At 37.5% G+C, this 25,228-nt stretch overlaps 4 protein-coding genes across 4 annotated transcripts; all 4 read right to left on the bottom strand.

Annotated features, from left to right (window-relative positions):
* Positions 1-415: 415 nt before the first annotated feature.
* Positions 416-2,855, bottom strand: LOC117474798 (the record flags this gene model as incomplete). Its single annotated transcript, XM_034120803.1, has 5 exons — positions 2,673-2,855; positions 1,491-1,540; positions 935-1,297; positions 659-802; positions 416-504 (listed from the first exon to the last, which is right to left on the bottom strand). Coding segments are annotated over exons 2-5 (633 nt in total), but the record flags the coding sequence as incomplete, so codon positions are not given.
* Positions 2,856-6,657: 3,802 nt separating this feature from the next.
* On the bottom strand, positions 6,658-8,283 carry LOC117474508. The gene is made up of 5 exons (XM_034120331.1): positions 8,210-8,283; positions 7,672-8,067; positions 7,103-7,264; positions 6,915-6,964; positions 6,658-6,834 (listed from the first exon to the last, which is right to left on the bottom strand). Exons 1-5 carry the CDS (start codon positions 8,244-8,246, stop codon positions 6,715-6,717), a joined length of 765 nt encoding a protein of 254 aa, XP_033976222.1. The 5' UTR covers positions 8,247-8,283; the 3' UTR covers positions 6,658-6,714.
* Positions 8,284-12,763: 4,480 nt separating this feature from the next.
* Positions 12,764-14,577, bottom strand: LOC117474510. Its single transcript, XM_034120334.1, has 5 exons — positions 14,493-14,577; positions 13,947-14,348; positions 13,377-13,523; positions 13,199-13,248; positions 12,764-13,114 (listed from the first exon to the last, which is right to left on the bottom strand). The coding sequence occupies exons 1-5, from the start codon at positions 14,527-14,529 to the stop codon at positions 12,995-12,997; spliced, it is 756 nt and encodes a 251-aa protein (XP_033976225.1). The 5' UTR covers positions 14,530-14,577; the 3' UTR covers positions 12,764-12,994.
* Positions 14,578-23,103: 8,526 nt separating this feature from the next.
* On the bottom strand, positions 23,104-24,879 carry LOC117474509. Its single transcript, XM_034120332.1, has 5 exons — positions 24,793-24,879; positions 24,247-24,648; positions 23,677-23,823; positions 23,499-23,548; positions 23,104-23,414 (listed from the first exon to the last, which is right to left on the bottom strand). Exons 1-5 carry the CDS (start codon positions 24,827-24,829, stop codon positions 23,295-23,297), a joined length of 756 nt encoding a protein of 251 aa, XP_033976223.1. The 5' UTR covers positions 24,830-24,879; the 3' UTR covers positions 23,104-23,294.
* Between the last annotated feature and the right edge of the window lie 349 nt (positions 24,880-25,228).

Below are 25,228 nucleotides of genomic sequence, written 5' to 3'. Positions count from 1 at the left end.
GTGTGCGTCTGTGTGTGTGTGTGTGCGTCTGGTGGTGTGTGTGTGTGTGTGTGTGTGTCAGATTGGCACAACAACTGAGAGAAAAGCAGGAGGGATTGAATACTTAAACTGAGCACATGAATGTAAACCTTCTGAATCTGAACTCCTTGCACTTTAGTTTTGTTTCTGCCTAAACAGTGTGAATGTGATATTGTTTGTCCATTTTCCGTCTATTGTTGTTTTCTTCCATCCTTCGCTCGGAACACAACTCGTGTGAAACACAAATCTTCTCCTGAGAGATCATTTGACATTTGTTACTTTAGAAATATTGTTTGCTGTTATAAATAAAGATGTCTAACTGTGAACATATGAAACCACTGTTGACGAGGAGATGACTGCTAAAAGTTGCATCTTATAGATCGTGTAGACTTTGTACATTTCCTAAATGTCCTGTGTTCATTACCTGATCCCATCTTGTTTGAATCCTGGTGTTAAGTCTTTTCTGGAGAATTTGAGGATCCTTATCTGCAAAATAAAATACAACAACATTACAAAGTACCACCGACTTCACCTATGAAAATATAGTTCACTATGAGAGCTTTCCTTTATGTATAAATAATAGATTTGACATCATTTCTTTTAAACAATAGTAGGGAAAACAATTGTGCGACAACAGTACCTGTTTTCTGACAGAAGAGATACACCAGAATAAAGGAAATCAAGGAGGTGAGAATAGTAAAGGCTGGAGTGAGCACCATCATCCAGGGCACAACAGGGTTCAAAATGTGTCCACCGGGGTTAGGGCATGAGCTGGAATCTGGAACTAATACATATCTAGATTTACATTTGAATTTTTCTCAGTTTGCCTCAAAATTGAAAGATTTAATTTAGTAGATGAAGCTTTTTTTAATACTGTCAATTAAGATAAATCGATTAGTAAGAACAGCATACTCACTGACATGGATCCTTGTTGAGACATTGCCATGTGTGTAAATATTTGTGAAAGTAATTTGTTCGTTTTTCTCCACCTTAAACTGTTTAGTTCCACAGTAGTAGAGCCCTGCATCGGTCTCAGTGATGTTAACGATCAGCAGGTCATAGGACTCAGAGGAAGAGTTTCTCACAAAGTGGAAACGTAAGTATTTTCTATATGCATAAAGGACAAGAGAAGGCTGGTTCTCATGAGAGCAGTTCCTGTACCACACGATGTATACTCCGGATGATAACTTGCAGTCACAGTAGAGAGTGATGTTGTGTCCTGGTCTGACTGTCATCTCCAACTCTGATCCAGAGGTCCAGTCATGAGTGCATGATACTACTACAGTAAAATGAAAGCAATCACAAAATCAAATGTAAATGTGATGAGTGTGCATTACAACAGAGTAACACAGTGTATCCCACTACACTAAATGCAGATTACTGCTCATTACAGCGCTGACAATGAACGCATTAATTTTATATAACACAATGAATAAAATATATTAAAACTGAATGAGTCTACCAAGTATTACCTAGCAGAATGACCAGAACAATACGGAGCCCTTCCATCTGTGATGATGACCTGATGAAGAAAAACATGAAAGGTCTTACTGCTGGATGTACTGACCTGCCCAGACTTTTCTATTTAAGGACATGTCAGTTGTGATTGGCACGTTGAACTGAACACATTTGTTTGCGCTGGAAGTGGCCCAGTGTGAAAGTCACACGTTTGACACAGAGATGGGGGTTCAAAACCCGCTTGGGGTATAGATTGTGAGTGATTATTATACGTGTGTGTGGTTTCAATTGTCTGCTCTAAAAACAAACAAAAACATTATTTTAAACACTGCTATCCCAAAAGCAGTTTTTGGAGATTTTTGCAAAAGAAAAACATTGTCCAACAAGGAGGAAAGAGGGAAGATGTGTTTAAAATGGGTCAGATCTCTCCTTCTGATGTAATGAACCACATAACCTCTCTGAGCTGCCCTAACTCTTCTCTATAGATAAAGAGTATTGATAAATATAAACATAAGTAGAAGAAGCATTTTTTTTTTTTAACAAATAATGTTCTATCCAAAAATGCCACAAGATGTTATTCAGACTCAACAGTGCAGATGAACTTCTTGAATATGACTTTGTATGAAACCACTCTCTGCATCTGTCTGCAACCAATGGCCCTGTTGCACAGTGCAACCAGAGCTCGTGTTATCTGATCTCACAGTTATGATGCGTTCACTGATTAATTCCAACAACACCTTCAGCAGGTCATTATCTGCAGCTTCAGTCTCTGCATGCTGAGCGAGTGAGGGGATGTTTGTCACTGTGGGTTTCCTGTAAAGCTTACTTTGAAGTGTCTCAGACCACTGGTGAAGGGTGGGGGCCGATAGCCATTTCAGATAAAACTGGAAATTGTCCGACAATAAAAGTTGTGTCTTGTTGCAGAGCAATACTTATAAAACACCATTATGAAATGTTAGCAATTACTTTCAGTCAAGAATTGAGCTAGAAGTTTAAATGTATTTAATAACAACAAACAGGAAATACAATTACACATGGAGGTTGATCTGCACATCTGATCAAGTGTAACTTGTTATTGGAGTTGTGGAAAGAAATAAAACAAACTGAAACAAAAAAGTCGAATTAAAAACATAAAGAGAAGGTAAATACCAATTCTTTCCAAATGGATTTGTAATTAATAAATCAAAAATAATTACCCAAGAGAACATATATGAAAATGTGCAGCCCGTCCATGTGTGATGATGACCAAGAGTTAGAGCAAAGCGAAACAGTGTCATGTCCCACGCAGACTTTTCCATTAAAGGAAGTATAGATGGTGATTGGCAGGTTGAGTGGAACATTTTTTTCTGATCTTGTTTTCTATTGGTTTGATGCGATCACTAGAGGAGATATAGTCCTAAAAAGGATTAACCTCAGCGTCTAACTGAGATGTAGCCATTTACACGATAGATTACAGCCTAAAAAAACTTGCAGTAGTACCTTACACAAAGGACGTACACTGTATATTTGAATATTTCAGAGTTATAGACTTGGACATAATGATGCACAATTGCTACAAGTTGAACATCCTCCAATAGGACTAAAGTAAAGGATCAAATGCATGTCTTTACTGTGTACAGTAACAAAAGACTGCCTCATTTGTTACTATACTGTAACTTCTAACAGAGGGCATGGATCCCTATGCTTTCTCCCTGCTTAAATAAAACAAACGCGTCAAATGGATCATATTAAGTAGATCCTGCTCTAAGAAATGTGTTGAATCCCCCATTAACCCCTTTAACTTAATGGACCAGGAATCAAGACTTTATTTTGTTTATTCTTCAAAGTTCACAATTTGGACATGTTTCATCATCAGACCTCAACAATATGTACAATACAGGAGCGTTGAATTCGTAAAAACAACTTAAGTGAGTAGCCCAGAGTGTGCAGAGACCTTGCACATAAGCTGTGATCTGCTTGGCTACCACTGTTGTTCTGTTCTTATGGAAACACTCCGCTCGCCTTCCATAATGTCACCTGGTCAAAGAGTAAAGTAATCATCATACTGTAGCTGCTGCTTTGGCTACAGCTAACAGGAATAAAAGCACAAAAAATCATTGGCTCACAGATCGTGTTATTAATTAAAGAAATGTAGGCTCATATTTGAATATAAATACTATACCAACCAGCAATGTGTATAGGTTTGGTGCAGTGTTACAAGTTTGTTTTGAGCTGGCTTGGCTGAGAGTTAGACCGTTATTGACTGCTTAAGCAATAGCTCACGACAGGCCGTGGTATATGGCCATTATATCACAGTTAAGGGGTGTGGTTCGGCCCGACGCGAAGCGGAGGGTCGACAACCCCCTAACCCCCAACCCCCTACTTTGTTGAGCTCATAGGATTTGATTTCTTTTTAATTCCCTTATAATAATTGGCACCTTCTTGAGTTCTTGAGTAGATAAAGGGGTAATAACATCATTGGGGTCATCAGGTGGGCACCCTCTTTCCTCAGTGTTTCGTTGATAGGCCCACAACATCTCCAGAGGGCTCAACGGTTTCACCTGGCGTCCCAGGTGAGCCCACCCACACCGCTTTTACCCCTTCTGCTGGTTACTTTGCAGCCCAGATGGAATCTCTCCTTTTCAGCCACAGCCAGTTGCTACTTTGGTCAGCCGCTTCTCCCAGTGACTTGATGGCCTGTCGGAGTGCCTGCCCCTCGGACCCCCATGCTTTGAAGAAGCCTAGTGGTTTATCTGGCTACAAAGCCTCTGCAGCCGTCCTCCACTGGGAGAACCTGTGTTTTCCATCCCCGCTGTACTGCCTCGGCTGCTATATCCGAGTACTTTAAAAGCTTCATCGACTGCATTCTCCCATTGTTCAGTTCATTAAATGATGTACAAGGACTTTGGTGAGGTTGACCACATGATAGAATTGGAGGGATGAAACCCTCTTTAATGGTCACACATGCAGAGCACACAGCACACACAGTGACATTTGTTCTCTGCTTTTTACCCATCCTAGTACCAGGAGCAGTGATCAAATCTGGCCTGAGATTGGTTGTGATGATCTCTGCCCGGTAGGTGAGCTTCTGATCTAGGTCAACTTGCATATCCCAGCTAATGTAGTATAACACATAACTTCTCTTTTCTGCCCTAACCCTTCTCCAGTAGAAGTCAGAAAAGTTTCACCTGCAGCCGGTGAGGCTAAAGTTCACAATCAGCATCCCCTCATCCTTCTCTGTTTTTCCAAGCATAACCTGTTTTGCAATATTCCCAGCCTCATTATTTCAATGTACTGTAGGTGTGTATAAAGATAAATCAATACTTGATAACTATGAGTTACCTTTGAATAAGTCAAAGGTAATTAAGTGAAAATACTATTTTGCAACAGAAAATCTTCCATCCGAAAATGCCACAAGATGTTATTCAGACTCAACAATGCAGATAAACATCATATCTTAAATATGACGTTGTATGAAACCACACTCTGCATCTGTCTGCAAACGATGCCCTGTTGCAAAGTGCAACCAGAGCTCGTCTTATTTGATCTCACACAGTTATGATGTGGTCACTGATATGACAGATTAAAAAATAAACTGTACTTCTAAACATAGCTGAGGTTGATGAAGTTATACATACATAACAACATCTAAGAAACTGACCTCTGACTCAAGATTGTGGAGACTTTTATCATGTGAACAAAATCTACCACTTTTCAGAATAAACTTAAACATTGATCAAAAAACTAAACTCAATTCCACCAACACCTTTAGCAGGTCACTATCTGCAGCTTCAGTCTGTCTGCATGCTGAGCGAGTGAGGGGATGTTTGTCACTGTGGGTTTCCTGTAAAGCTTACTTTGAATTGTGTCAGACCACTGGTGAAGGGTACGTGGGGGCTGAAAACAGCTTTGGTGTCTTGTTGCAGGGATGAATCATAAACGCCATTATGGAATGTAACTGATCGATTTCAGTCAAAGATGTGGACTGAAAGATGAACTGTACAACAACTCACATTTAAAATGCTTATTACAAAGTATAAAAAAGTTAGGCATTGAGGCTCCACTATTATCACTCTACAAGACATTTTTACAAAGAGTGCCTTATTAAATAACAGAATCACCAGAGCCTACAGGTGGATGCTGGGGCAGAACAAAAGCAGCATGTGGTGCAGAAGTAGAGCAGAGAGAGATGGCAAGTCTGGCAGCTTAAAAAGAGCACCAGATTTAGGAGAACGTGTTTGGTTGGTGGTGAGTGCAGGCCACGTCATGTTCATGTATCATTGTAGCTCAGGTTGATGGCCTGAACTAGGTCGCAGGCTTCACTCACGTATTTTACAACAACAATGGAGATCAATGTGCTGCCAAAGGGAAATAATTGAATGGAAACTAAATAAATATCAGTAGGTGTTTATGTTTTTGTTAATGGTCACATTAGATTGCAAAGTAATGCTGATTTTATTGTTTTATTTCATTTTGGAAATGTGTTATTGTAATTGTAATTATGATGTAAAGTTCCAGCTGCTTTAGGGAATCAGTTCAAAACCAAGATGGTACATTGTGTCTCGTTCAGAATCTTCGGAACAGCTTGTTGTCTTCCTCATCCAGCGCTCTTTTGGTTTATTACTTCACATCTTACTCCATCAGCATTCTGAACAATTACAGACACATTTGAATAACCCTTACACAAAAGTTATTGTTACCATCTACAGTACCATGCTGTACTGTACTGTATGCTGCAGCTACAGTAGCTTTTAGAATGTTTTAAGTGGTGTCAGGAAATTAGAAATAGAGTAATTTAGAGAGTACATATAGAGAACTTTGCAACGTATAAACTTTACAATTAAACTACTACAAATGGGGCGAAGCCTCCGAGCTCGTTCAGGCAGTCAACTAAAGCACCAATGATACATTTAAAACGTGACGTGCCTTGTCCCTCTTACAACCAACAAACACGTTCTCCTAAACCTATATAACTCAGATTTGCCCTTGCGCAAGGCACCGGACACTGCTCCACCACCACCCCAGCTTCCACCCCAGCACCCACCTGTAGGCTCAGGGGATAGTTATCTAATCATCACTCAATGTGCTATGTTAGTCTGTGGAGTGATGAGGCCCGGGCCTAGACACCAAAGTCAAACTATATGCTGCTTCTAATAAACATATCAAAGAAACACGTGGGTTTTCTGACTGAAATTTATTTAATTCACATTTTCTTACTCATCAGTCATAGATTCTGCTTTGTGCTGTTGTTCAAACTCTTTACATCCTAGAAGTGTTGATGGCAGAATAGGTGCTGAAGTCAGAACTCTGGGTTGTCGTCCTCTTTGGTCTATGTGACGCCGGGCGAATTTCCAGTGCAGCATAACACACATCTTCATCCTTAAATGTTACATTTGTTGTTTAGAATTATAATCATTTTCAGATTTATTGTCATGATTATATTTTACTGTTTCTCCTACCTGATTTTGTCTTGTTTGAGGTGTTTGCTGATCAGTTTGAAGTTCTTTAGCTGCAGAATTCAATACGTCATCATTACAGCATGGTACACTCACACAGTATCAAGAGAAGAGAATCATTGTCAATGAATTATCACAGATATGTCTGACATTACAAGTTAAACTTTAAAAGTGAGATAAACATTAGTTACCTTCTTTCTTACAGAGGTGGTACACCAGGAGAGAGGAGAGGAGAGAGGACAGAGCAGCAACAGCTGGACACAGAGAGAACAGCAGCATCCAGCACACACCATTGCAGTCTCGCATTACACCACAGTTTTGTGAAGTCTCATTGTGATCAGGCTCACTGGAGTCTAAAACAAAAAGTTTTGTCGATTAGCTTAATCCAGGGGTGTCCACATTTGGCCCCCGGCCATTTTGAATCAGCCCTCAGCTAATTAAAAAAAATATAATGCAGTATGGCCCTCAAATGAAACTTGTGCTTGTCTTGTATTGTACTTATTTTAACTCATTCCAGCAAATGCAATGTATGAATCAATATTGCTTGAGCCTGAAATGTAGAATCATCCCAAAGCTCACCATGCACAAAAATAAAGAATAAATACATATGGATGAAACATGCAGCCCCAGAATTAAGAACATTATTTGTAACAATGTTTACAGTATTTCAGTACTGTACCATGAACATTAAGTCAATTGATTCCATACACTTCACTCACACATATATCTTGCAGGTACAAAACTGGAACAGCACACTTACTTAATCGGATTCTTGTTGAGACGTTGCCATTTGTGTAAAGATGTCTGCGAATAATTTGTTTTTCACTCGCCACATCAAACTTTACAGTTCCACAGTAGTAGAGCCCTTCATCGGTCTCAGTGGTGTTAATGATCAGCAGGTCATAGGACTCGGAGGAATAGTTTCTCACAAAGTAGAAACGAGGGAGAGGATTAAGTACGCGTTCAATGTTTGTGGTTTGTGTCCATTCATTTTTAAGGACGAGAGAAGGCTGGTTCTCATGAGAGCAGTTCCTGTACCACACGATGTATACTCCGGTTGATAACTTGCAGTCACAATAGAGACTGATGTTTTCTCTTGGTCTGAATGTCATCTCCAACTCTGATCCAGAGGTCCAATGACTGAAAGATACAACTCCTGGAAAACAAACATATGTAGTCAGTGTTTTCACATTAAGGTAGGGGCAGATTCCTTCTAAAATAAAATGAACATGTCAAAATGAATCATTCCAAATGGAAGTGTAATGAATTAATTCCAAAAATAGTATCAAAAGAAAAACCTAAGAGGATGAAAATGAAAATATGTGGCCCGTCCATGTGTGATGATGACCAAGAGTTAAAGACAAGTGAAACAGGTTTTACTCAGAGATATCACGTCATGCGCAGATTTTTCCGTTAAAGGAAGTTAAGGCAATGATTGGTTGGGTTGAGTGGAAACATTGTTTCAGTTCTTGTCTTCTGTTGGTCCAGATATACGTGCTATTCTTGGCTTTGATGTGATCACTAGATAAGATATAGGCCCACAAAAGGATTAACCTTAGCATCAAACTGAGGTGTGGAGAAGTTAACAATCATCAAATAAGACAATGTTAAGGGATCCTACTGTATGGCCATTTGGGGTTATTGTAGATCAGGGGGTAATGATCTGAAAATCATTTACAGATTTTGACAAACCCAACCTTGCCACATCCTCTTCCATAAAGACTTTATTCCGAAGAAAAATGTAAGTGCCTGTATCGCAAGCAGAACTCTTCCAAAGTCTAAAGGACCAACTTTGAATAGCTCACAAAAGTTGTTTTGGGGGGTTTATGTGAAAAGTTTAAAGGTTATATGTATAGACAGTGTTTGGGTTTGAAGTTATAATCAGGATATCATATAGGGAGTTGATATTTAATACTACCTACTTGTTTAGGTGATGCTGTTCAACAGGTTTCCATATGGTTTTGCTTGCCATGTTTATACTGCTCTAACATTTGACTCAGTGGCATGGTTTTTCTGAATGAGAAGATATCCTGTTCTTAAAGACGGATTTATTTATGTTGGCTGTGGTAAAGACCAAAATTATTTAAAACTAAATAACAATATGTCATCTTATTTTTTGTTTTCATGTCAGCCTGTTGCCAGTTTTACACACTGAGACATATTTTAAACCTCAGTGGTAAGTATATTATTCAGGGATCTTCAGAAATAAATTCAATATTGATTGTATCTCCAATAATTTGATTTAACAAAATAAGTAATAAACCATCTTTTGTAGTGCCATTGTTCCATTTCAGATCTACAATGACAATCTGAGGCTAGAGGCTTTTACCTCAATCAAGTTCTTGGAAATTAATCTTGATTTACTCAATTATTAATCCACCTTCACACTATTGCATCATTCAAATATTTTTATTCAAATGCGTCTGTTGACCAACATTGAGGACTCACAAAACTGGGAAACACAGATGAAAAAGTGTGCCCCACTCCAGATACACTGAGTTTACAACATGGGGTATGGATTTGTAAGTGGAAGCTCATTAAGATACAAAACATTTCATTTCATTGTTCAAAATTAATATCTTGATTAATACCATGTTGCCAAATATATTCAAAAAAGAAATTGGCAACCACATACAACATTATGTACATGAAATTAAATGTTATATATGCTTCGAAAACGATGCTACTGTTGATGACTTTTAAAAGCATACATATAACAAATATTTAAAAAAATGTAAAAAAATAACGTTATTTACATGTCATATTTTATATTTTTAAAAGTCTTTACATTGTGTAACAAGCTAAATAACAAAACACATTCATTATAGAATTTAGACTAAAACACGGTTTGTGACGAAAGCTCAGAAATACCTTAAAATATATGTAAAATGTTACATTAAACATTTAGCATTATCACAGCAATTATGTTAAGACAAAAGAATGCAGATATTATGTTGGTACATCCATCAGTCAAAGACAAAGGACAGAGAAACATTTTCATTTCATTTCAAACCTTTATTTATTCAGGTTGTATCCCATTGAGATCATTGACCTCTTTTTCAAGGGAGACCTGCTCAAGTAGGTTCCACATGAAACATTAAAAACATAACAGAACAACAAAAGGACATCATACAGTAGCATTACAGGGATTACAAATTACATACTATCCACATGCACAGTGGAACAATATATTTTATTTAACTATTTTACTTTCATCAAAAAGTTGGCTTTGAAATAAAAATGTTTAAATCATTTAATATGACCTGTACTTCTAAACGTAGCTGAGGTGGCTGCAGATGCTTGGCTTGACTCTATAGATATACATAAATATCACCATCTAACCAAACCACTGACTACTGTTTTCAAGCTTGTGGGAATTTCTACCATGTGAACAAAGCGTTGCACATTTAAGAACAACTTTATTAACTCTATTCCACCAACACCTTCAGCAGGCCACTCGTCTGCAGCTTCAGTCTGTCTGCATGCTGAGCGTGTGAGGGGATGTATGTGGGTTTCCTGTAAAGTGTATTTTGAATTGTCTCAGACCACTGGTGAACGGTATGTGGGGGATGATAGCAGTTTGAGATAGAACAGGAAATTGTCTGAAAACAACTTTTGTGTCTGGAGAGATATAATCATCAAATCCATTATGAATTGTAACAGGTCGAATTCAGTCAAAATGTGAATCGGAAGCCAAACTGTATTTCAGTCAGACACTCACATTTGAAATGTTTATTTACAGTAGCATAAGGCATCTAGGCACCAGCATCATCACTCTCCAGGATATTTTTTACATGGAATAAGAGGAGTGATGATTAAATAACTTTCCCCCGGAGCCTAGAGATCGATGCTGGGGCAGAAAAGCAGCAGTTGTGCAGAAGCAGGGCAGCAGCAGCATTGGCGATGCAGAGGGAGAGATGGCAAGTATTGCAGGTAAAATAGAGCACCAGATTTAGAAGAATGTTTTTGGTTGGTGGTATGAGGGGGTAAGGCACGTCACATGTGTGTGTCATTGTACCTCGAGTTGACTGCCTCAACTAGCTCACAGGCTATACACTCCATAACATCTAACAGGTGTTTTTTTGTATAGAGTCCAATGTGCACATCTGATCAAGTTTAAGTTGTAGTTTAAATTGTGGAAGAAAATAAAACAGACATCCATTATGTTAAGAAGAAAATAATAAAGGAAAACATTTCTTCAGTATACAATATGCTTTTTCACCAAATTCATTTAAATACACTTTGGTGTGGTCCATGCCACTAACAGTGTCAACAGTCCTAAATACTTAAAGTGGATTATGCATTTATTGTTACTGTCGTTATTATGGTCTGCTATAGGCTCTGTCATTAAATAAATCATATTTATTTCAAGTTCAAGTTTTTGATAATGTCACATAAGATGTAAAGTAATGGCGTTTTTATTGTCTTCATTTCATTTGATTGATTGGGACCTCTTTTGAAGAGAAATGTGTTGTAGTAATTATGATGTAAAGGTCCAGCTGTTTTAATGAATCAGTTTTAAACCAAGATGGACATTTTTTTCTTGTTCAGGCTGTTCGGGACAGCTTGGTGTCTTCCTAATCCAGCGCTCTTTTAGTTTATCACTTCACATCTCCACTGGAGGTCAGAAGAGTTTCACATGCAGCCGGTGTGGCTAACAGATTCACCAGCCCTCTCTTTGTGTACGGTTTTCAAGTGCTACCAAATACACCAAATCTGTGTCTCTGTCTCTCTCAATCCAGCAATTTATGCAGTTAATACATTTAAAGCCTTTTCAGGTTTAGTCATGCAAAAACAACAAGAACAACAACAGTAGGGGAGTGTGACGTCATTTGAGACTGTTAGGAAGTTGAGCCACCCATTGTTTCTAAGCAACCATGGAAAATATTGGTGACCACATATGTGAGCACACATTTTTGAAAAGTTATCTGCTGTACTCGCTGTGACGAAGACAGCCCAGTAGAATAATTGATCACCGCATATACATTTTAAAATCTTTTGCAGTTCAAAGTTATTTTTCATGTTTTGGGATTCTTGTAATTACAGGCACCTTTGAATAAAACGTACAGTAGACATGAATTATTGCATCCATCTGACATGCTGCTCTTCTGAAGCTACCTTTCTTTAAATAGCCTCTGCCTTTCATAGACACAATGTGTGTGTGTGGGGGGGGGGGGGGGTAACATAATGATTATAGTCCAGGCATTGTCAATGTGGATCAACATGCTCCGCATTAAGGGCAAAAAACTGGTCAAACAGAAAAAAAAGTATAAAGATATTTGTCTTTTGTTAGAACATTTCCTGTTGTCAGTGGTTTGTGCTTGTGTCTTTTATTAAGTATAGTTTAATTCTTCTTAACTTGTACAATTTACTTTGGGCAGTGAAACTATAGTCACATGAGGAGATGTTTGTCACTGTGAGTTTCCTGCGACACTAACTGAATACAAGGTGTTACCTACACGATGTGGTTGAGGTCGGCTTGGCTCTCATTGTTGTCATGCTATTCTAGGAAACTGTGTGGTAGGCCATCCTTAAATAACTTGCCTGATTCAAACAATAGCCATTGAGGCTTTTAAATGATGTATCCTTTTAACAAAATACATTTTATTCTCTTTAGAAGAATGAGCCCTTACTTAACAAATATTTGGACTTGTAACAGACTTTACTGGAGGAGGATTGGGAATGATGGGTAACTTGAGATAAAAACAGGAAATTGCCTGAAAACAGCAATACTGTTTTGTTACACGAGCAGCCATCTTGGCAATTTGAAATGTTCTGGATCGATTTCAATCAAATAGTGAATCTGAAGCTGAATTGTAATCAACACCAACAGACAAGATTTCTGTCTCAAGGTTTTTCTTTATTTTCATATTTTTTAAGCGTTGAGCAATAACTGCTTTCCACCTTCAAAAATATGACTTTATGCATACAACATTATATACACATCAGTTATAGATCATGCTGACTGTTGCTCGGCTTTAAATGGGAATGATAAGCGGCATAATGGTCTCTACTTATCCTGGAAAAATAGCATACAATTTTTGTTTGTTTGTGATCTCGTTTAGTAACTGTCTTGCAAGTCTTTACATCCTAGAAGTGTTGATGGCAGAATAGGTGCTGAAGTCAGAACTCTGGGTTGTCGTCCTCTTTGGTCTCTTTGATGCCGGACGTATTTCCAGTGCAGCATAACACACATCTTCATCCTTAAAAGTGACATGTGTTGTTTAGCATCATGATCATGTTCTGATTCATTGTCATGATAAATTATATCTTACTGTTACACCTACCTGATTTAGTCTTGATTGAGCTGTTTGCTGATCAGTTTGAGGTTCTTTAGCTGAGGAAATCAATACGTCATCATTACAGCATGACACAAACTCAAACTGTACATTAAGGGAATACATTTATTATCACTGATAAGTCTGACATTACAAGTTAAACTTTAGAAGTAAAAACATTAGTTACCTTCTTTCTTACAGAGGTGATACACCAGGAGAGAGGAGAGGAGAGAGGACAGAGCAGCAGCAGCTGGACACAGAGAGAACAGCAGCATCCAGCACACTCTACAGTCTCCCGTTAACTTACATTCCTGGAGATGAAGCTCACTGGAGTCTAAAACAAAAAGAAGTCAGTTGATTCGCTTAATTAAAACAATGAATACAACATTTTTGTTTTTTTAACAAACTTGACACAAGTCAGTTAAACTCATTGAAAGCCTGGATCCAAGAACCATAACATTTTCTAAACTAAAATCACTGTTTTACTTAAATTAAATTCATTAGAATTCAAGTTTTCATTTAACAGAAAGATATATTTTTTATTTTAATTGCAGAGTTGCATTTTAAAGAAATAGCCTTTCTTATTTGACTAATGTGTCTGGTTTATCAGATTTCAGCTTATTCCAGAAAATGCAATGTCCAACCTTTCATTTTTTACACTATTTCAGTACTGTATCATAATCATTAAATCAATTGATTACATTCACTGCAGTCGGACATAGGTCTTGCAGGCACAAAACAAGAACAGCATACTTACTGACATGGATCCTTGTTGAGATGTTGCCATGTGTGTAAATATCGGAGTAAGTAATTTGTTTGTTTTGTTCCACCTTAAACTGACCAGTTCCACAGTAGTAGAGCCCTTCATCGGTCTCAGTGATGTTAATGATCAGCAGGTCATAGGACTCAGAGGAAGAGTTTCTCACAAAGTGGAAACGAGGTAGAGGATTCAGAGAATAGTTTATATCCATAAAGTCTTTTCTCTTTGCATTTGTATTAAGAACAAGAGAAGGCTGGTTCTCATGAGAGCAGTTCCTGTACCACACGATATATACTCCGGTTGATGACTTGCAGTCACAGTAGAGAGTGAAGTTGCCTCCTGGTCCGACTGTCATCTCCAACTCTGATCCAGAGGTCCAATGACTGAAGGATACAACTCCTGGAAAACAAACACAAAGTGCTCAGTGTAAAAAATGTTTCGAGTTACAGCAGTTTCAGGGTCCTACCAAAAAAACAAGAATGCAAATGTTGAGGTAAATTAATTTTCAAATGGAAATATAAAAATTGGATCAAAAATAATTACCTAAGAGAACATAAATGAAAATATGCGGCCCGTCCATGTGTGATGATGACCAAGAGGTAAAGACAGCAAAACAGGTTTTTCTCACAGATATCATGTCCTGCGCAGAATTTTCCGTTAAAGGAAGTAAAGGTAGCGATTGGTAGGTCTAAGTGGAAACATTTTTTCTGTTCTTGTTTTCTATTGGTCAAAATATATGTGGTATTCTTGGCTTTGATGTGATCTCTCCATGAGATATAGGGCTACAATAACATAAACCCTAGCGTCTAACAGAGGTGTTACCAAAGATTTCAGAATAGAAAAAACATGCAGTAGTGCCTCAAATGGAATCAATGCTTGGCTTTACAGTGCACAGTAGCTAAAGCAAAAGCAAAAGCAAATACATTGTATGGCTATTCAAAAATCTATCATAAAAGTATTTACTGATTTTGTAATTGCTAATCAAACTCAACTTCAACCACATCCTCTTCTTTTAAGACTTTATTTAGAAGAAAAATAAGTAACATGTAAGCATGTAAACTATAGTTCTCTTCTCTTGCCCTCATCTGTCATTATAAGTGTATTGCTGAGGCCCTCATCAGGAGTCCACTCTTTAATAAATCAAAATCTTCAGCATCTTTAATCCCATCATCATCATCATCATCATCATCATCATCATCATCATCATCATCATCATCACAACCAGTGTCTAGGGGGGAGACATTTTACACACAGAGACATTTTCTAGACATCAGTAAAAAAAAAGTTTATTTGTAGCTAATCATTTATATTAAACAGGGATCTTCAGAAATAATTCAATACTGATTTTACCTCCAATAATACTAATTTAACAACTAAATGTAACAATCCATCTTTTGTAGTACCAAATACATTGTTCCATTTGAGATCTGCAATGACAATCTGTGGCTAGAGGCTTTACCTCCATTCACTAGACTGGACTATTTTGTTTACTTTCGCAACATACTGTAGCAACATCACTATGTAATACTCACGCTTCTATTGCCTGGCGCTCCAACACATTGGACGTGTAAGGCTAAGGGGCGGGACCTTTCTTAGAGGTTGACCAATCACAACAGACCCGGCAAGCTAACCAATCAGAGCAGACTGGGCTCTGGTTTCAGACAGAGGGTGAAAAGAGGTGCTGCAGCTCAGGCAGTTTGAGGAAAAGACAGACCTTTTTGAACATTAAAGCATGGAGACATGTTACAGTAGAGGCACAAAAGACAAATATGAATCTAAAAATGAGCATCCTATGTCATCTTTAAAGAATTAGGCAAAGTCATTTAGTAGTATGTAAACAGCAAATATATTTGCATTACAACAGAGGTGACCTTTACAGGCAAAGATCCCCTCTTTTCTTAATCTATGGACAAGAGCTATATATTTGCATTATTTGTGTGTGTTTGTGTGTGTGTGTGTGTGTGTGTGTGTGTGTGTGTGTGTGTGTGTGTGTGTGTGTGGTGTGTGGTGTGTGTGTGCGTGTGTGTGCTTGTGTGTGTGTGTGTGTGTGTGTGTGTGTGTGTGTGTGTGTGTGTGTGTGTGTGTGTGTGTGTGTGTGTGTGTGTGTGTGTGCATGTTACACCTTGTCTGTGTGTATAATACCTGAATTGATGTTATATCCCCAATGACATACCACAAGGTCAGCACTATTTCTGCACTACAGCAGCTGCTAATGTAACTTTAACTGTTTTCACTCACATATTTGACAACAACAATGGAGATCAATGTGCTCATCTGATCAATTTTTACTTGTAATTGTGGAAGGAAAAAAACCCACATCTATTTTGATTTAGTCAGTATACATATACTTTTCACCAAATTAATGTAAATACACTTTGGTGTGGTTCATGCCACAAACAGTGTCAACAATCCTAAATAATTAGATTGATTATATAATTATTGTTACTGTCATCGTTGTGGTAAGCTAAAGGTTCTGTCATTAAATAAATAATATTTAATAGAAAATCAAATAAATTCCAGTATGAATTGAAGTTTTAGCCAATTTCACATTAGATAATAATAGTAATGCTGTTTTTATTGTCTTCATTTGATTGATTGGAACTTATTTTAAAGAGAAATGTGTTGTTGTTATTATGATGTGAAGGTCCAGCTGCTTTAGTGAATCAGTTTAAAACCAAGATGGCGTATTGTGTCAGGTTCAGGCTGTTCAGGACAGCCCGAGTCTTCCTCATCCAGCGCTCTTTTGGTTTATCACTTCACATCTCCACTGGAGGTCAGAAGAGTTTCACATGTAGCCGGTGTGGCAAACAGATTCACCAGCCCTCTCTTTGTGTACGGTTTTCAAGTGCTACCAAATACACCAAATCTGTGTCTCTGTCTCTCTCAATCCAGCAATTTATACAGTTAATACATTTAAAGCATTTTCAGGTTCAGTCATGCAAAAACAACAAGAACAACAACAGTAGGGGAGTGTGACGTCATTTGAGACTGTTAGGAAGTTGAGCCACCCATTGTTTCTAAGCAACCATGGAAAATATTGGTGACCACACATGTGAGCACACATTTTTGAAAAGTTATCTGCTGTACTCGCTGTGACGAAGACAGCCCAGTAGAATAATTGATCACCGCATTTACATTTTAAAATCTTTTGCAGTTCAAAGTTATTTTTCATGTTTTGGGATTCTTGTAATTACAGGCACTTTTGAATAAAACGTACAGTAGACATGAATTATTGCATCCATCTGACATGCTGCTCTTCTGAAGCTACCTTTCTTTAAATAGCCTCTGCCTTTCATAGACACAATGTGTGTGTGTGGGGGGGGGGGGGGTAACATAATGATTATAGTCCAGGCATTGTCAATGTGGATCAACATGCTCCGCATTAAGGGCAAAAACTGGTCAAACAGAAAAAAAAGAATAAAGATATTTGTCTTTTGTTAGAACATTTCCTGTTGTCAGTGGTTTGTGCTTGTGTCTTTTATTAAGTATAGTTTAATTCTTCTTAACTTGTACAATTTACTTTGGGCAGTGAAACTATAGTCACATGAGGAGATGTTTGTCACTGTGAGTTTCCTGCGACACTAACTGAATACAAGGTGTTACCTACACGATGTGGTTGAGGTCGGCTTGGCTCTCATTGTTGTCATGCTATTCTAGGAAACTGTGTGGTAGGCCATCCTTAAATAACTTGCCTGATTCAAACAATAGCCATTGAGGCTTTTAAATGATGTATCCTTTTAACAAAATACATTTTATTCTCTTTAGAAGAATGAGCCCTTACTTAACAAATATTTGGACTTGTAACAGACTTTACTGGAGGAGGATTGGGAATGATGGGTAACTTGAGATAAAAACAGGAAATTGCCTGAAAACAGCAATACTGTTTTGTTACACGAGCAGCCATCTTGGCAATTTTGAAATGTTCTGGATCGATTTCAATCAAAATAGTGAATCTGAAGCTGAATTGTAATCAACACCAACAGACAAGATTTCTGTCTCAAGGTGTTTCTTTATTTTCATATTTTTTAAGCGTTGAGCAATAACTGCTTTCCACCTTCAAAAATATGACTTTATGCATACAACATTATATACACATCAGTTATAGATCATGCTGACTGTTGCTCGGCTTTAAATGGGAATGATAAGCGGCATAATGGTCTCTACTTATCCTGGAAAAATAGCATACAATTTTTGTTTGTTTGTGATCTCGTTTAGTAACTGTCTTGCAAGTCTTTACATCCTAGAAGTGTTGATGGCAGAATAGGTGCTGAAGTCAGAACTCTGGGTTGTCGTCCTCTTTGGTCTCTTTGATGCCGGACGTATTTCCAGTGCAGCATAACACACATCTTCATCCTTAAAAGTGACATTTGTTGTTTAGAATCATGATCATGTTCTGATTTATTGTCATGATAAATTATATCTTACTGTTTCACCTACCTGATTTAGTCTTGATTGAGCTGTTTGCTGATCAGTTTGAGGTTCTTTAGCTGAGGAAATCAATACGTCATCATTACAGCATGACACAAACTCAAACTGTACATTAAGGGAATACATTTATTATCACTGATAAGTCTGACATTACAAGTTAAACTTTAGAAGTAAAAACATTAGTTACCTTCTTTCTTACAGAGGTGATACACCAGGAGAGAGGAGAGGAGAGAGGACAGAGCAGCAGCAGCTGGACACAGAGAGAACAGCAGCATCCAGCACACTCTACAGTCTCCCGTTAACTTACATTCCTGGAGATGAAGCTCACTGGAGTCTAAAACAAAAAGAAGTCAGTTGATTCGCTTAATTAAAACAATGAATACAACATTTTTGTTTTTTTAACAAACTTGACACAAGTCAGTTAAACTCATTGAAGGCCTGGATCCAAGAACCATAACATTTTCTAAACTAAAATCACTGTTTTACTTAAATTAAATTCATTAGAATTCAAGTTTTCATTTAACAGAAAGATATATTTTTTATTTTAATTGCAGAGTTGCATTTTAAAGAAATAGCCTTTCTTATTTGACTAATGTGTCTGGTTTATCAGATTTCAGCTTATTCCAGAAAATGCAATGTCCAACCTTTCATTTTTTACACTATTTCAGTACTGTATCATAATCATTAAGTCAATTGATTACATTCACTGCAGTCGGACATAGGTCTTGCAGGCACAAAACAAGAACAGCATACTTACTGACATGGATCCTTGTTGAGATGTTGCCATGTGTGTAAATATCGGAGTAAGTAATTTGTTTGTTTTGTTCCACCTTAAACTGATCAGTTCCACAGTAGTAGAGCCCTTCATCAGTCTCAGTGATGTTAATGATCAGCAGGTCATAGGACTCAGAGGAAGAGTTTCTCACAAAGTGGAAACGAGGTAGAGGATTCAGAGAATAGTTTATATCCATAAAGTCTTTTCTCTTTGCATTTGTATTAAGAACAAGAGAAGGCTGGTTCTCATGAGAGCAGTTCCTGTACCACACGATGTATACTCCGGTTGATGACTTGCAGTCACAGTAGAGAGTGAAGTTGCCTCCTGGTCCGACTGTCATCTCCAACTCTGATCCAGAGGTCCAATGACTGAAGGATACAACTCCTGGAAAACAAACACAAAGTGCTCAGTGTAAAAAGTGTTTCGAGTTACAGCAGTTTCAGGGTCCTACTAAAAAAACAAGAATGCAAATGTTGAGGTAAATTAATTTTCAAATGGAAATATAAAAATTGGATCAAAAATAATTACCTAAGAGAACATAAATGAAAATATGCGGCCCGTCCATGTGTGATGATGACCAAGAGGTAAAGACAGCAAAACAGGTTTTTCTCACAGATATCATGTCCTGCGCAGAATTTTCCGTTAAAGGAAGTAAAGGTAGCGATTGGTAGGTCTAAGTGGAAACATTTTTTCTGTTCTTGTTTTCTATTGGTCAAAATATATGTGGTATTCTTGGCTTTGATGTGATCTCTCCATGAGATATAGGGCTACAATAACATAAACCCTAGCGTCTAACAGAGGTGTTACCAAAGATTTCAAATAGAAAAAACATGCAGTTGTGCCTCAAATGGAATCAATGCTTGGCTTTACAGTGCACAGTAGCTAAAGCAAAAGCAAAAGCAAATACATTGTATGGCTATTCAAAAATCTATCATAAAAGTATTTACTGATTTTGTAATTGCTAATCAAACTCAACTTCAACCACATCCTCTTCTTTTAAGACTTTATTTAGAAGAAAATAAGTAACATGTAAGCATGTAAACTATAGTTCTCTTCTCTTGCCCTCATCTGTCATTATAAGTGTATTGCTGAGGCCCTCATCAGGAGTCCACTCTTTAATAAATCCAAATCTTCAGCATCTTTAATCCCATCATCATCATCATCATCATCATCATCATCATCACAACCAGTGTCTAGGGGGGGAGACATTTTACACACAGAGACATTTTCTAGACATCAGTAAAAAAAAAAGTGTATTTGTAGCTAATCATTTATATTAAACAGGGATCTTCAGAAATAATTCAATATTGATTTTACCTCCAATAATACTAATTTAACAACTAAATGTAACAGTCCATCTTTTGTAATACCAAATACATTGTTCCATTTGAGATCTGCAATGACAATCTGTGGCTAGAGGCTTTACCTCCATTCACTCGACTGGACTATTTTGTTTACTTTCGCGACATACTGTAGCAACATCACTATGTAATACTCACGCTTCTATTGCCTGGCGCTCCAACACATTGGACGTGTAAGGCTAAGGGGCGGGACCTTTCTTAGAGGTTGACCAATCACAACAGACCCGGCAAGCTAACCAATCAGAGCAGACTGGGCTCTGGTTTCAGACAGAGGGTGAAAAGAGGTGCTGCAGCTCAGGCAGTTTGAGGAAAAGACAGACCTTTTTGAACATTAAAGCATGGAGACATGTTACAGTAGAGGCACAAAAGACAAATATGAATCTAAAAATGAGCATCATATGTCATCTTTAAAGAATTAGGCAAAGTCATTTAGTAGTATGTAAACAGCAAATATATTTGCATTACAACAGAGGTGACCTTTACAGGCAAAGGTCCCCTCTTTTCTTAATCTATGGACAAGAGCTATATATTTGCATTATTTGTGTGTGTTTGTGTGTGTGTGTGTGTGTGTGTGTGTGTGTGTGTGTGTGGTGTGTGTGTGTGTGTGTGTGTGTGTGTGTGTGTGTGTGTGTGTGTGTGTGTGTGTGTGTGTGTGTGTGTGTGTGTGTGTGTGTGTGTGTGTGTGTGTGTGTGTGTGCATGTTACACCTTGTCTGTGTGTATAATACCTGAATTGATGTTTATATCCCCAATGACATACACAAGGTCAGCACTATTCTGCACTACAGCAGCTGCTAATGTAACTTTAACTGTTTTCACTCACATATTTGACAACAACAATGGAGATCAATGTGCTCATCTGATCAATTTTTACTTGTAATTGTGGAAGGAAAAAAAACCCACATCTATTTTGATTTAGTCAGTATACATATACTTTTCACCAAATTAATGTAAATACACTTTGGTATGGTTCATGCCACAAACAGTGTCAACAATCCTAAATAATTAGATTGATTATATAATTATTGTTACTGTCATCGTTGTGGTAAGCTAAAGGTTCTGTCATTAAATAAATAATATTTAATAGAAAATCAAATAAATTCCAGTATGAATTGAAGTTTTAGCCAATTTCACATTAGATAATAATAGTAATGCTGTTTTTATTGTCTTCATTTGATTGATTGGAACTTATTTTAAAGAGAAATGTGTTGTTGTTATTATGATGTAAAGGTCCAGCTGCTTTAGTGAATCAGTTTAAAACCAAGATGGCGTATTGTGTCAGGTTCAGGCTGTTCAGGACAGCCCGAGTCTTCCTCATCCAGCTCTCTTTTGGTTTATCACTTCACATCTCCACTGGAGGTCAGAAGAGTTTCACATGCAGCCGGTGTGGCTAACAGATTCACCAGCCCTCTCTTTGTGTACGGTTTTCAAGTGCTACCAAATACACCAAATCTGTGTCTCTGTCTCTCTCAATCCAGCAATTTATACAGTTAATACATTTAAAGCATTTTCAGGTTTAGTCATGCAAAAACAACAAGAACAACAACAGTAGGGGAGTGTGACGTCATTTGAGACTGTTAGGAAGTTGAGCCACCCATTGTTTCTAAGCAACCATGGAAGATATTGGTGACCACACATGTGAGCACACATTTTTGAAAAGTTATCTGCTGTACTCGCTGTGACGAAGACAGCCCAGCAGAATAATTGATCACCGCATTTACATTTTAAAATCTTTTTCAGTTCAAAGTTATTTTTCACGTTTAGGGATTCTTGTGTACAATTACAGACACATTTCAATAAAACTTAGACATGAATTATTGCATCCATCTGACATGCTGCTCTTCTGAAGCTACCTTTCTTTAAAGAGCCCCTGCCTTTCATAGACACAATGTGGGGGGGTTAACATAAGGATTATAGTCCAGGCATTGTCAATGTGGATCAACATGCTCCGCATTAAGGGCAAAAACTGGTCACCCAAAAAAAATATATATATATTTAAAATATTTGTCTTTTGTTAGAACATTTCCTGTTGTCAGTGGTTTGTGCTTGTGTCTTTTATTAAGTATAGTTTAATTATTTTCAACTTGTACATTGTACTTTGGGCAGTGAAACTATAGTCACATGAGGAGATGTTTGTCACTGTGAGTTTCCTGCGACACTAACTGAATACAAGGTGTTACCTACACGATGTGGTTGAGGTCGGCTTGGCTCTCATTGTTGTCATGCTATTCTAGGAAACTGTGTGGTAGGCCATCCTTAAATAACGTGCCTGATTCAAACAATAGCCATTGTGGCTTTTAAATTATGTATCCTTTTAACAAAATACATTTTATTCTCTTTAGCAGAATGAGCCCTAACTTAACAAATATTTGGACTTGTATCAGACTTTACTGGAGGAGGATTGGGAATGATGGGTAACTTGAGATAAAAACAGGAAATTGCCTGAAAACAGCAATACTGTTTTGTTACACGAGCAGCCATCTTGGACATTATGAAATGATACGGATCGATTTCAATCAAAAGAGTGAATCTGAAGCTGAATTGTAATCAACACAAACAAACAAGATTTCTGTCTCAAGGTGTTTCTTCATTTTATTTTTTTTAAGGGGTGTCAGGAAATTAGAAATAGAGTTTAGTATCAACTTTAAAGACATAACTGCTTTCCACCTTTTGTTGCTCGGCTTTAAATGGGAACGATGAGCTGCATAATGGTCAATACTTATCCTGGAAAAATAACATACACTTTGTTTGTGATCTCGTTTAGTAACTGTCTTGCAAGTCTTTACATCCTAGAAGTGTTGATGGCAGAATAGGTGCTGAAGTCAGAACTCTGGGTTGTCGTCCTCTTTGGTCTCTTTGATGCCGGACGTATTTCCAGTGCAGCATAACACACATCTTCATCCTTAAAAGTGACATTTGTTGTTTAGCATCATAATCATGTTCTGATTTATTGTCATGATAAATTATATCTTACTGTTACACCTACCTGATTTAGTCTTGATTGAGCTGTTTGCTGATCAGTTTGAGGTTCTTTAGCTGCGGAAATCAATACGTCATCATTACAGCATGACACAAACTCAAACTGTACATTAAGGGAATACATTTATTATCACTGATAAGTCTGACATTACAAGTTACACTTTAGAAGTAAAAACATTAGTTACCTTCTTTCTTACAGAGGTGATACACCAGGAGAGAGGAGAGGAGAGAGGACAGAGCAGCAGCAGCTGGACACAGAGAGAACAGCAGCATCCAGCACACACTACAGTCTCCCGTTAACTTACATTCCTGGAGATGAAGCTCACTGGAGTCTTAAACAAAAAGAAGTCAGTTGATTCGCTTAATTAAAACAATGAATAAAACATGTTAGTTATTTTAACAAACTCGACACAAGTCAGTTAAACTCATTGAAAGCCTGGATCTAAGAACCATAACATTTTCTAAACTAAAATCACTGTTTTATTTAAATTAAATTCATTAGAATTCAAGTTTTCATTTAACAGAAAGATATATTTTTTATTTTAATTGCAGAGTTGCATTTTAAAGAAATAGCCATTCTTATTTGACTAATGTGTCTGGTTTATCAGATTCTCAGCTTATTCCAAAAAATGCAATGTAACCTTTCATTTTTTACACTATTTCAGTACTGTATCATAATCATTAAGTCAATTGATTACATTCACTGCAGTCGGACTTAGGTCTTGCAGGCACAAAAACAAGAACAGCATACTTACTGACATGGATCCTTGATGAGATGTTGCCATGTGTGTAAATATCGGAGTAAGTAATTTGTTTGTTTTTCTCCACCTTCAACTGTTCAGTTCCACAGTAGTAGAGCCCTTCATAGGTCTCAGTGATGTTAATGATCAGCAGGTCATAGGACTCAGAGGAAGAGTTTCTCACTAACTGTAAATGAGGTAGAGGATTCAGAGAATAGTTTATATCCATAAATTCTCTTCTCCATGCTTTTACATTAAGGACAAGAGAAGGCTGGTTCTCATGAGAGCAGTTCCTGTACCACACGATGTATACTCCGGTTGATAACTTGCAGTCACAGTAGAGAGTGATGTTGTCTCCTGGTCTGACTGTCATCTCCAACTCTGATCCAGAGGTCCAATGACTGAAGGATACAACTCCTGGAAAACAAACACACAGTGCTCAGTGTAAAAAGTGTTTCGAGTTACAGCAGTTTCAGGGTCCTACCAAAAAAACAAGAATGCAAATGTTGAGGTAAATACATTTTCAAATGGAAATATAAAAATTGGATCAAAAATAATTACCTAAGAGAACATAAATGAAAATGTGCGGCCCGTCCATGTGTGATGATGACCAAGAGGTAAAGACAGCAAACAAATTTTTCTCACAGATATCATGTCCTGCGCAGAATTTTCCGTTAAAGGAAGTAAAGGTAGCGATTGGTAGGTCTAAGTGGAAAATTTTTTTCTGTTCTTGTTTTCTATTGGTCAAAATATATGTGGTATTCTTGGCTTTGATGTGATCTCTACAGTACATGAGATATAGGGCTACAATAAGATAAACCCTAGCGTCTAACAGAGGTGTTACCAAAGATTTCAGAATAGAAAAAACATGCAGTTGTGCCTCAAATGGAATCAATGCTTGGCTTTACAGTGCACAGTAGCTAAAGCAAAAGCAAAAGCAAATACATTGTATGGCTATTCAAAAATCTATCATAAAAGCATTTACTGATTTTGTAAT

Source organism: Trematomus bernacchii, unplaced genomic scaffold (assembly GCF_902827165.1).
Source record: "Trematomus bernacchii unplaced genomic scaffold, fTreBer1.1, whole genome shotgun sequence".
In the NCBI taxonomy this organism is placed as follows: Eukaryota; Metazoa; Chordata; class Actinopteri; order Perciformes; family Nototheniidae; genus Trematomus; species Trematomus bernacchii.
The sequence above is the reverse complement of the archived record's forward strand: the minus strand, read 5'-3'. Positions and strand labels throughout refer to the sequence as shown.

What these genes read in the sequence shown, in the direction of transcription:
- LOC117474508 (XM_034120331.1), bottom strand. Translation starts at nt 8,246, where the DNA reads ATGGACGGGCCACATATTTTCATTTTCATCCTCTTAG. An exon ending in CCACCTCTGTAAGAAAGAAG is followed by an intron (nt 6,965 to 7,102) that starts GTAACTAATGTT and finishes TGAATTCTGCAG; the next exon opens with CTAAAGAACTTCAAACTGAT. An exon ending in CTCAAACAAGACAAAATCAG is followed by an intron (nt 6,835 to 6,914) that starts GTAGGAGAAACA and finishes GTAACATTTAAG; the next exon opens with GATGAAGATGTGTGTTATGC.
- LOC117474510 (XM_034120334.1), bottom strand. Translation starts at nt 14,529, where the DNA reads ATGGACGGGCCGCATATTTTCATTTATGTTCTCTTAG. An exon ending in TTTCATTTATGTTCTCTTAG is followed by an intron (nt 14,349 to 14,492) that starts GTAATTATTTTT and finishes TTTGTTTTCCAG; the next exon opens with GAGTTGTATCCTTCAGTCAT. An exon ending in TCACCTCTGTAAGAAAGAAG is followed by an intron (nt 13,249 to 13,376) that starts GTAACTAATGTT and finishes TGATTTCCTCAG; the next exon opens with CTAAAGAACCTCAAACTGAT.
- LOC117474509 (XM_034120332.1), bottom strand. Translation starts at nt 24,829, where the DNA reads ATGGACGGGCCGCACATTTTCATTTATGTTCTCTTAG. An exon ending in CTCATCAAGGATCCATGTCA is followed by an intron (nt 23,824 to 24,246) that starts GTAAGTATGCTG and finishes TTTTTGTTTAAG; the next exon opens with ACTCCAGTGAGCTTCATCTC. An exon ending in CTCAATCAAGACTAAATCAG is followed by an intron (nt 23,415 to 23,498) that starts GTAGGTGTAACA and finishes GTCACTTTTAAG; the next exon opens with GATGAAGATGTGTGTTATGC.